General features: G+C 37.1%; 1 protein-coding gene across 2 annotated transcripts in view; it reads left to right on the forward strand.

Annotated features, from left to right (window-relative positions):
- GLRB (glycine receptor beta) overlaps positions 1-12,301 on the forward strand; it is a 51,323-nt gene that overhangs the window by 13,018 nt on the left and 26,004 nt on the right. For both annotated transcript variants that reach the window (XM_075091006.1, XM_075091007.1), the window contains exons 4-5: positions 2,355-2,422; positions 9,851-10,080. In XM_075091006.1, the coding sequence (XP_074947107.1) occupies positions 2,355-2,422; positions 9,851-10,080 (298 nt within the window). The remainder of the gene's footprint in view (positions 1-2,354; positions 2,423-9,850; positions 10,081-12,301) is intronic.

Raw genomic sequence — 12,301 nt, forward strand, 5'->3', positions numbered from 1 at the left:
ATACTATGTGATGCTGCGTTGTTGTTGTTATTATTATTATTTTATTTTTTTAAAGTAGAATTAGATTTTATAAAATAAGTTTTTAAAATGTACTACATTTTAGTTAAACTTTAGTAGTATCTTCTCTTTGCAGTATTTTAAAACACAAAAATTCTCTACAGAGATCCTTTAAGATGACTTTATAAAACTTGGGATCAGCAGTATAGCTATTTGGAAACCATACAGTTATTAAACCCTTTAAAGATTTGTTAGTAATACAGCTTGCACACTTTGGGATTTCAAACAGGTAATGAATTTAAATATATTCTCTGACTTTAAAGCATCTCCCTCGTAGTCAAATGGTGTAGGAATCTTCCATGTAGGCAAATGCAATTTCCTTACATATGCAGAAAAGGTTGGAATACGTATTCTCTGCAAAACCTCTAATAACTCATACAGCTGTAAGTCACGCTTTCTAGGAATTACATTATTTCCCTGCTGGAAAAAGACATAGACAATTTTATTACATTGCAGACACTGCAGTTTACATAAATCAGTTCTTTCTTTTTAAAACTTATATTTAATTATATGTACATTAAGAGATATTTTCACATGCATATCAATAGTATGATAAATTTTGAAATCTGTAATCTTTATCATGCTTTTGAAGAGATCATTTTCAGATGTTCTGTTTAACTAAATTTTATAAATGTGTTAAACTCAGTTCTCAGCAAGTGACCTGCTTTTTTCTTATTCTCTGTAGAAACTTATTTATATGTTTTCAGCACTGAGCCTTGTCACAAAGAATAAATGTCTAGCCTCTCCTCTACCTGTTCTTCAGCATGAGAAACCACAAAGCATATTGCAATTTTCTTTATATTTTTGATAACCCTGCTGGCGGTCTGGTAAGAATCAAGATGGAAGGAAAAGGGAGGACATGCAATGTTAACTCACAGGGAGGTGGAAGGAAAAGAACATCTTCTGACAAGTGGTTTACCCACATTAAAACGTTCCTCACACACGGGTGATTTTCTTGGACGGCACTTCCTATTCAAATCTGAAAGAGTTGGTACACTCTTGGCTACTTGTGGTGTGGTGGGTGCTCTGTCACATCCGCCAGGCACTAAAGCAAAGTATTATGCTTATTCCATAACCAAAAGCTCCACATTTAACTGATTTAAAACAAAAAAAAAAAGCAACAAACTGGTTTAACTGAAAAAAGTTAAATTTCATCTTAGTGATTTTCTGGTGAACCAAAAGAACGAGCTTGAATTTACAGATTAAATGTAAAGTGAAATATTGTATGCAGACAAGCAAACCATGAGATGAGGCATATATAACTTTGTATTTGCTTACCTTGTCAAAATAGTCTTTATATATTGTTATATCTCTTATTGCTGAAAATAGGAAGAATTCCAGTGAATTGAGTACTTGTCACAGCATAAGGGAGATCAGATACATGCATCTAGTGTACATACTGACACTCTCAACCTATAGGTGCTAAATAAAACCAATGGACCATAATTAGTTCTCACAACCATTAGGCCACTTCATGATAACTCTCTGTTAACACCAGATTAAATGACTGCCAATCAGTTCCTGCAGCATGACAGAGGGCAGATGTAGCAGCTGTCACACCATCCCTCTTCAACTACAAGAATCCTGGCTGTGGAAAAGAGGAAAAAATCCAGTCCATCTTAATATCTTCACAGCTGCTGGCTTCTAGGAATTTCTCTTGGCAAATTGGTAACCATTGTAAAATGGAGCAGCTTTCTCTTCACCAAGGCTAGGTAGCTGTGAAAGCTGCATGCAAGAATTTTTATCTGCCTGTATTCGTATTTTACAGTTATGTACTTGACTTGCACAAAGAAGTATCTTCTTACAATATAAGTAAATGTGTCATCATAAATCATAAACAGGTATTTTGGGATGGTAGATCATCATTATGACCTTGGCAGTTGAAAGTGTCCGCTGCTAGAAATGTGAATTGCCTCTATCCATTACACTGCGTGCAAAAGTAATACTGGATTGTGCATTCTGTGATAACGGAAAATCATGGAAATGAAAATTACTCAAATTTATGATCTGAGAAATGCTTTAACCTTAGCACTCTGGACTAAGGATTTTTTTCTGTTTTCTTATCACTACGTTGAAAAGAGTTTTTGTGATTTCTATTGGCTTTCAATGGAAGTAGATTAAACCACATCTTTTGAAAACTGTCTATATACTAACTTGAAAAGATAAAGTTGTATGAGCCTATAAAAAACCATTTCACATTGTGATACCAATATAGAGGAACTTTAAATGAAGGCTAACATACCTTTACTGGAGTGTGCAGTTCACTAGAAATTTTTTTTTTTTTTTTTTTTTTTAAGGAATTCCAGTTGATGTTGCAGTCAACATCTTCATTAACAGCTTTGGATCTATTCAAGAGACAACTATGGTAAGACTGAAATGAAATTAATATAGCGCACATGGAGATTTTATTATTAAATTTCAGGCTGAGGATTATGAACTATAAAGTAGAAATAATTGTTATGATTGTAGACACTGAGAACTGAGTTAATGGGGTTAGTGATAGACTGACTGTGCTTTATGTCATAAACCTATTAATCTGTTTCACTCCATATTTGTCTACACATTGTCATAGCTTTTAGGATCTGATGTACGTGAAAAGAAATCTGTGGTTTCAAAGATGTAAGAAATACACTTATTTCCATAAGTTATTAAGTTCAGGGGAATGAAGAATCTTCCTGAGAGTTAATATGTGTGTTGGTTGGTGTATTACTAAAGAAATACTGGGACTGTATATGGGAGAAGAAGAATATGCCTGCATACGGCTGAAGCATACAGGTGTTCTATTTTATGTAGTTAGTTCTGAAGATAGGAGTAAATCATGGAGGAATAGAAGGAGAAGGAGTAAAGGAGTTGATCATCAATGACCATACTCTTACGCCTGTTTATTTACTGTGTGAGAGTGAAGTTAAACTGAGGAGTGAAGTTTCTAAAAACCTGTTTCCAGTTCAGTCAGAAAATTTCAACATGTCACTAATAGCACCAAATAATCCTTATTACAATTTTGACTTTTTTGTTTCTATATGAAATAATATAGAAACTGTGGTGGGCTTGTATCAGGAATAGTGTGGCCAGGAGGAGCAGGGAGGTGATTGCCCCTGTACTCGGCACTGGTGGGGTCACACCTCAAATACTGTGTTCAGTTTTGGGCCCCTCACTACAAGAGGGACATCAAGGTGCTGGAGCGTGTCCAGAGAAGGGCAACGAAGCTGGTGAGGGGTCTGGAGAGCAGGTCTTATGAGGAGATGTTGAGGGAACTGGGGTTGTTTAGTCTGGAAAAGAGGAGGCTGAGGGGAGACCTTATCGGACTCTACAGCTACCTGAAAGGAGGCTGTAGCGAGGTGGGTGTTGGTCTCTTCTCCCAAGTCACTAGCAATAGGACGAGAGGAAACAGCTTCAAGCTGCATCAGGGGAGGTTTAGATTGGGTATTAGGAAAAATTTCTTTACGGAAAGAGTGGTCAGGCATTGGAAAAGTCTACTCAGAGAGGTGGTGGAGTCGCCATGCCTAGAGGTATTTAAAAGATGTGTAGACGTGGCACTCCAGGGCATGGTTTGGGAGGCATGGTGGTGTTGGGTTGATGGTTGGACTTGATGATCCTAGAGGTCTTTCCAACCTTAATGATTATGTGATCCTATTCTATGAACATCAATTTGAAAATAGAAAGTAATTTCAGCAAAGTCGTTCCAAATATTTTTTGACTTGAAGATCTTTTTTTGAATAGTATTTCCAATAAATACTGCCAAAAATATTGCAAAAAAGTACATTTAATTGTTGATGATATTCTGACCTGATCAGGGTTTTCTTTTATGCAAAAAAGTGGAGAGCACACCATGTCTTGCCAGTATGTGGAAGCCGCATTCAGGGCATGCCCTCAGCGTGGGAGTTCTGAGGCACTCCCTGAGCATCCCCTTTAGAAATAACTTTGATGATCTGCTGTATCAAAAGCATTGAGGCTGTTCTTTTTAATGCTGTGACTAAGGCAGTATTCCTACTCATAATGGCACAGAAGCAATAAACCATAATACAGCTAATAAATAATAAAACACCTTTTGTTGTCGGTGGAAATAAGTACCCACTTAAAATTCAGAACCAGCTTATGTGATACCCTAATGATGTTTCAGTAGGTCTGCATAGCCGCTCGAAGTTAAACATGTGTGATGTCTGAAACAGCTTTTGATCAGCTTGGCCAGAAATTTCTGTTTCTTTAACTAGGAGTGAATAAAGATTTAGATTTGATTACAAATGATAGTAAGTCAACTAATAGCATTAGTGGGAAGTGGCATTAAAACAAAGAATGTAAGCATGCCGAAGATACCTTGAGATTTATTTCCTGAAAACAAAAAGGGGACTGACGTTTAAAGAGGGGCAGGGAAGAACAGGAAAGTAGGAGTGAGATAAGTGTCTAACATGGCAGGTATCTAGGCCAGATGGCCCTTTCAAGTTTCTAAAATTTATTGCATGCTTTAAGAAATGACTTTTACAGAGGCCTTTTTACAATTCACACAGATCCAAATAGTAACAAAACATGAATGTAAGGGCTGTACCTCCCCCCTGCCCCCCCCCGCCAAAATTAAGTGTGCTCTCTACAGCAGTGCGTGTACGCCTGTCTGTGAATTCCTGATATGGTCCTTCACAAATTTACTAGGATGTTTTGTAAGGTGAGTCATGCTCTCCTCCAGATTTCAGAACTTCAGACACCATCCTTACTTCAATTTATGCTTTTATTTAGATTTCTATGTCCAGCCAATCGCCATGATAGCTAAGCGTGTTTATGTGAAGTTTGGATTACTTCCTGGTTGCCATAACATATCACAGGAAGCACTGAGTAAAGAAATGGCCAATCTGTTCTTCCATATATCTCTTGGGAAACTCTTCCTACTGCAGTGGGCATTGGAATGTCCTGTGGACATTCAGGAACCACTGCTCTCTTGGGGACAGCATGGTGCTTGTCTTCAGGTGGTTTGGGTAATGCACCAGATAGTAGAAGCAAGTCCCTTAGACTAGAAAAAAACTTGTACCGTCAGAATCACAGGAAAAGTGTTTCCTGGAGCTGAGGCACCAGCTCCATGAAGGACCAGAGGGGCCTTTTGCATTCAGAAAGGAGAGACATACATTTGCAGGCAGTAACAGGACTGCTGAAAACGGTTCCTCAGTGTTGGAGAAGAGAGTGGCTGTCTGCGTCTCTGCTGTCTCAGGCGTTGGTGTGAATCACAAGGAGTAGTGATTTCTTGACTGTCTCTAAAGTTACCAGAAGCTACTAAACTGGTTGGAGTGATATCATTACTGATACCAAAATCTGTGAAATAGTGTATTTCTAAGTATTTCAGCTGATGAAGTATCATGACGATTCTTGGCTCCATAGCCACTTCTGGCTGTTATAGCTGGATTCATAGGCTTTCACAAAATCTATGTGGGGATAAAGCATCCTGTTTTAGCCACGCTAAAGGGACGATTCCTTCTTCTGGGCAATGGAAGGGTGGGAAAAAATGTCCATGGGTGCCAGGTGATTGGAAGTGAGGTTGTGGTAGAAGGCTCAACAAATGTGAAGAGTGCCAGTGAGAAAAGGCCTTTCAGCATGCTGATCTCCTTTCATTCAGAAGGATGTTAAAAGAGATGCAGAAGGAATTGTCTTCTGCAAGATGTCCTGTATCGCACTCTTAGACCCCCCTCTGAAATAGCCAACTCTGGGCTTAATGCCTGGAACTTCTAGTCAACAGGGTCCCAAAGTGTCCCTCGCCTTGACATCATGGTGGCTGGTTATGATAGTTCCTCACATATTTCAGGAATCCCACAAAATTATTTTCAGTTATTCTTTTGCTTGATATCCTTCTGGTCTCATGACAATTACATTCTTAGTTACGCAGTTGGCTCATCCTCAACAAAAAATGAGCAGAGGTTACCTCCCACTGAGGTAGAGTCTATCTAGTTTTAAGGGAGAAATGAATTTATAGAAAAGCATTGACAGGTTTGAAGTAATATTGGTCTGAGGCAAGATAGGACCTATAGTGTGGATCCTATGCCCAGAAGCCTGTATTGCTTTAATCAAGCCCTTGTGAAGAAACTGAAGGGCAAATGTTTGCTCTGTGTCTAGAAAGGGTAGTATTTGTGTCGTGTTGTTGAATATTTGAGAGAATTGTGACATTTTCACACATCTATCAAACAAGTTACCTGGAAAGACTGAACAAAAAATTAGTTAACTACAGAGTGAATAAGAATTTGTACAGCTAAAATGGAGAAGAGCTTATATCAGAGCTGCTACCTTCCAGTAAGCTCCCTTTATCCTGAATCCTGTAAATCGTTTCTTTCTAGCTCATTAGACTACTTGTCTAGGATCCCCCTGCTAACTCTGCTTCTGATTTTGCAGATGTCTTTTTTTAGACTGCAGTTTTGTGGGTTAACGTGGTGATTATGCATTTAGAAACTGTTATGGACTGGGTGACCAGTCAAGGATTCCTAGAGATAGATCCTTTCTGGTATAAATACCCATAGGGCTATAATACTTTAGCTGTGCTGATGAACTGACCCTCTGTCTACAGAATATATATTCAAGGTTTGTACTTGCAATGTAACATTTCTTAACTGACTTTAATGGCAAAACACCACTTCCTCCTTGTCCTTTGCTTTAAAACTTTGCAGAAAGGTCTTTTTAATATCTATGTATATAATGTCTATGTATTCAGTTTCCTTATTTTAATCTTAAAAATGATATTTTCTACTTCATTAACAGACAGTGCTATTATGGTTCCTTTCTTTGTATGAGTGCAGTTCATGTAGAAAAAGCCTTTCATGATCTTCTGTGTGCTCCAGTTTGCAGAAAGAGATGTGTTGGCTGAGCCTGGTTTCTGGCCTGAGGAGTTTTTCTGGCCACGTGCCAACTGTTTAGTAGGTTGCATTTGAAATATTTCCTAGAAGGCCTCCCCTTTCAACCTCCCTGAAAACAACTTGCCTTCTGTTTGAGTTTCATGGGAAAACAAAGCCCTGTAGAATACTTCTGTGGTTCTTTTTACCTACCAGGTCCTCCTAGCTCTAATGCTGATGAATATCTCTTCCACCCCACCCTAGTTTCAGGCTTTTTAATTGCTATTTGACTCTCCTTTATTATAAAATGCCAATTATTCTGCAATATTCAAAGAATGTTTGTAAAATGTATAGGAAGGAGACTGTGTGCTTCATGTAGACCACTTCTTCAGCCCCTGTTGGACCTAATTGTAGTGCACATACTGAATCTTAAAATTCATTGCCCAAATTTGAGAGGACTGACTGCAGACTTCTTTCAAAATAGATTTATACCAGATCATACTGTATATTGCTTCCAGACGCTCTAATAGTTCATATTCTTCTAAAAAGAAGCCCTTCTTCACATCATTGTCTGGCTAGCCACCGTTTTGTTTCCTGCCATCTCTTTGCTGCATTCTACATTTTCTATATTGCCTCAAGTATGTTGGTGGCCTTCCTCTTTATGTATACCCTGTCACAAGTTTCTAGTCATTTAGGAAGGTCTGAATGTACCTATTTTAGGCTAATGAGATTTTTCTTCCATTGACTTAAATGGGAACAGAATCAAGTTCTTAGAAGGTCACAACATCATGTTGTTGGGTATATTTAAGTTCATTTTTAATATAGCAAGGAAGGAAATAAAATAGAATCCACCTGATCTTACTTCCAGTTCTTATTTTGCCAGTGCATTCTGCTTTTCGGTGATATAAACTTCTCCTCCTGAATGGGTAAGCTGGAGGCAAGAGTTGGACACTGCTTTTCATTTGCCTGTGGCTTTAAGAAGGCATTTTATTTTGTTAAAATTAGGGTAATGCACTTGTTTATGGGGAACTTAATTTTGGTGTAATGAATAGTGTAACGCTTGTGAGCATGAATGGTATGCAGTATTTATCTCATATGGTTTAAAGTAATTGTTTTCGCTGAGACAAGAAGTGCATACGGAATGGGAACTTCAGCAAGAAGGAAGTAAATTTTCAATTATATACACAAAATTGAAAAGATGCTTTCTGAGATAATGACCTGAATTCCCTCCAGTTCTGAAGCTTCTCAATGAAAGCCTTCCAGTACAGTCACTTCATATCAACTATTATTTCAGACTCCTTTACTTTGACAAGATAATATAGGTCTTTGTATAAATAAGAGCCAGACTACATATATTTTTTCAAAAACGGACTGACAATGAGTAACATATCTCTCAGAACTATGACCATTAATAAATATTGCTTCAGTTCTTTCTACTTAGTTTTGATGCTTTGCTTTTCCTTAGAATGATCTAATGAAAAGTATTACACGGTAGAGTGTAATAAAGAAACACCTGGGCTGATCTCACTGGTGCACTGGACATTGGAAAGTGGGCACCATATTCCAATTAACAGGGTAAATCAACAGGATAAATTATTCTGCATGAAGTCTTAGCCAAATGAACTTCTTTCTGTTGGAGTCAGCATGACTGTCTCAACACGGCACTTGCCTTGGACTGTAAACGTATATATTATAGTAAGTACAACAGAAGAGAACTCACATTGTATCAACAGAAAAATGCATAAGAGGGCATTAAAATGTAAAATAAACGTCTTTGTAAAATTAGTTTGTTATGCAGAATACATTGACAAACAAAAATATCTTGAGAGCCTTCACTCACCGATTTCTAGCATTTTGCTGTAATTATCAAGCAGTAGCAGTGTTTTCACTGCTCTGAAATGCACAGCCCTTATCTCAGGATGCTTTGTACCTAATAAACAACTAGGAAGACTGGACATAGAAGTTATCTTACTTATAAAATTTTGGTTGGTTTGTTTGTTTTTTACTTTATTTCAACAATACCTTGATTCTTTTTCTGTTTGTGACCGGCTTGGTTTACATATACATAAAAAGGAGACACTGGCTTAAATGTAAATGTAAAAAGCAAAAAGACTTAGAGGTAAGACTGAAAAATCATAACTGACATACTGGGTCAGATTTTTCCTTTGGATGCACACAGCTTTCACTAAGGACAGAACATGTGCAGGTATCGTTTTGACCTGAGGCACATGCCACTCCAATTCCCGAAGGCAGAACTAGGTACTCATTGAGCATGGCTCTACTACTGTCCATCCTTGAGCAAGAGTCCTGCTGAATTCAGAAGGAAGTTTCCTCTGTGTAAAGTCTTGATTTTGCCTCTTTGAGACCTACTCTGTGTCTCCTTTCAAGCATGCTACCTCAGTACTTGTGTTGCAAGCTGGCATCCGTTTTGCTCAGTTACCAAGAGAGGCCTAAATCACTGTTACAAGGTCTGGGGCTGCATTCTGGGTGGGTATTGTAAAATCTATTATCTACCTGGTCTGTTTTCTGGTTTTATAGTGTGATATTTTGCCATCAGTGTGCCACTTAACCAAATGGAGAATAAGCTGGAATTTATGCTCACAGGATATCCTGATAGAAGTGCTATTGTGCCTGCTGCTTGCAGCAATTTAGTGTGGTCAAGCTATGGCCTCCCTCTGTCCTGCTGTATGCTCTTCTCTATGCCTGGGTAACAGAGGACTAATATCAAGGAGACAGAAAAATGATCCTGGGGGAAGAATTTGGTCCTTTTTGAAAAAAATGTTACCATATTCCAAACATGAGTGAGACATCATCTACCAATTTGTAGTAAACTTAACACTTACCAATGTCATTTGAATAGTGATTAATAACTTTGTGGTAGAAAAATCAGGGCATAAATTGCTTTTCTCTTTCAGTCTGATAGAATGGCTTTCTTTATCCGTGGGTTTTTGGCTAGACTTTTGGCTCATCTAATATTTATGTATTCTTCCCATCAGGATTATAGGGTCAACATCTTCCTAAGACAGAAGTGGAATGACCCCAGACTCAAACTGCCCAATGACTGGAGAGGTTCAGATACACTGACAGTGGATCCAACAATGTTTAAATGTCTTTGGAAGCCAGACTTATTCTTTGCAAATGAAAAAAATGCTAACTTCCATGATGTCACACAAGAAAATATCCTTCTTTTTATATTTCGGGATGGAGATGTCCTGGTCAGCATGAGGTATTTTATTGAGATAATTCTACTCTTTTTTAAAATTACTTTCTATGAGGTAGATATATCTGCTGTGTTAGACTTAGTAACGTAATACAGTTTATGACTAATATTTAAATTTATATGAGTTTGTAAATAATACTACAATAAACTGTGTATAAAGAAAACATATGCGGATGTTTTAAAGTATGTCAGTTGATAGCACAGAATGTACTAGAAATCTGAAGTGTATCTACATTTGTATGTCATGTTAAGCTATCACATTAAGTGAACTAGTATTATTAGAAACAAAATTTAAACCCTTTTGATAATTGCTTGGATTCCTAGAAGCGTAATGGAATGGATAAGATATCTGAAGTAAAGCCTTCAGCAAAACAATATAATTTGCACACCGCTTGAATTTCTACTAAACTAAACTGAAGAAAATTATGGTTACTTACTAATGATATAGGGAAGGGCAAAAATTACAAAATTTGTGGATATAAATGTGTTGTAAATGTACTGGGACATAATCCTGATTAATTTCCATGCCTTACTGGATATAGATTTTTTTTCAGAAGACCCAAAAATATTGTTTAGTTTCATTGCAATTAACGCATATGTTTCTGTGGTTAGGCTTGGTTTATCAGAGGTATACACCATGCCATAAAAATAATCATCCACTGAAAATAGCAAATTGGTTGATTAAAAAGGATTTCATAGTGAATTAAAGATCTGGAGAGTTTGTAGACACAATGATTTGTACAGATTAGGCTCAATTACCTAACTGAGTGAATTTTCTTCTGGTGTGAACTGGAACATAGTGCCCTGGTTGAGGAAGAAATTATTACCTGAATATACAGCAATTTTACCATTAAGAGGGAACCACTTCTGAAATTATGGTCACATGAGCTATTTATTCCTGGAGTAGAAGTGGCTAGAAAAAAGAAAGAAGGCGGCAGAGTCTGGGTTCTTTTTTGCCAATTCTAAATCAGGATGAGAAAACTCAAGTCTCAAGACTTTTGCCAACAGTGATCAGAGAAGAAAATATATTGGGCAATCAAAGCATTTCATTTGGCTTATTCTGAAGGTCCTGGTTCTGATTTCAGGTGTTTACGTAGCAGGCTTTGAAGTCTGTAGAAATTAATATTTCAAAACAGAAAATCACTTTCAGATGTAAAAGAAACTTCCCATTTGAAACAGCAAATGTTAAATGAAACATTGAAACTTTTTAAAAACATTTTTCCCTGTTGCAGCTATTTATAAATGAGCTTATTTCAGTCAGAAGGTTAGGTTTAAAGATAGTGAATATCGAGTGAATACTAATAGAAGTGTTTCTGATGGAAAAATTATCTGAAAACTTCCAAATGACAAAACCAAATTCTATAAAGTTTGAAATTAATGTCACCCTCTAAAAATATTCTGTTGATTTTAATAATACAGTAAGTTCATGAATGCAGGTAAGATTAATTTTTGGAGGCCCTCTGGTTTGGTGAGATGCTTCTAAGATTTTAATTTTTTAAATTATAGAATTGTTATGCCTTGTAGTTTTAGTTTACAGAGATATTATCGCATATTAATGAAAGAATCTCCAGTTATCAAAATACATGAATACACAATGCACGTGAGAGAAAGCTATTGCCTGCATAAATAGTTAGGAATTAGGAAACTGAGTGTAGGAATAAACAGCTAGTGCTACAGGAGGGGAAGTAGAGTCACACAGAAAAATCTCTCTGAGTCCTGCACTCTTCAACGTAAATCATCTGGAAAACTAAATTGGCAGGCACTTTTGATGATGACAAGATATTCAGAACAGTAAAGATAACAGACAACAGTGAGAATTACAAATTAGTCTCATGACTAGGCAATGAAGTATGAGATGAAATTCAATGTAAATAACTGAAAATTATGGACGTGGGAAAAATTATTTTCATGTTACATAAAAACGGATTGGTTTTGAGGTGCTTATTACAAGCTAGGAAAACGACCTTTGGGTAATTATGGCTAGTTCTCTGAAAATTTCAGCTAACAGCTTAGTGCTGGTTGAGAAAATGAACTGAATTCTAGGAAGTATTAGGGATTAAAGAGACCATGATACCACTGTCTAAGTTCGTGCTGGATATCTGGTGAAATATCATTTACTGGTTGCTGTAGTCTCATACTCTTCGTCAGGAGTCTGCCATTGGCCACTGCTGGAGACCGGACCTTTGGCTTGGTTATTCTTACGACCTATATGTAATTTGTCATGTAT

Source organism: Phalacrocorax aristotelis, chromosome 4 (genome assembly GCF_949628215.1).
Source record: "Phalacrocorax aristotelis chromosome 4, bGulAri2.1, whole genome shotgun sequence".
NCBI lineage: Eukaryota > Metazoa > Chordata > Aves > Suliformes > Phalacrocoracidae > Phalacrocorax > Phalacrocorax aristotelis.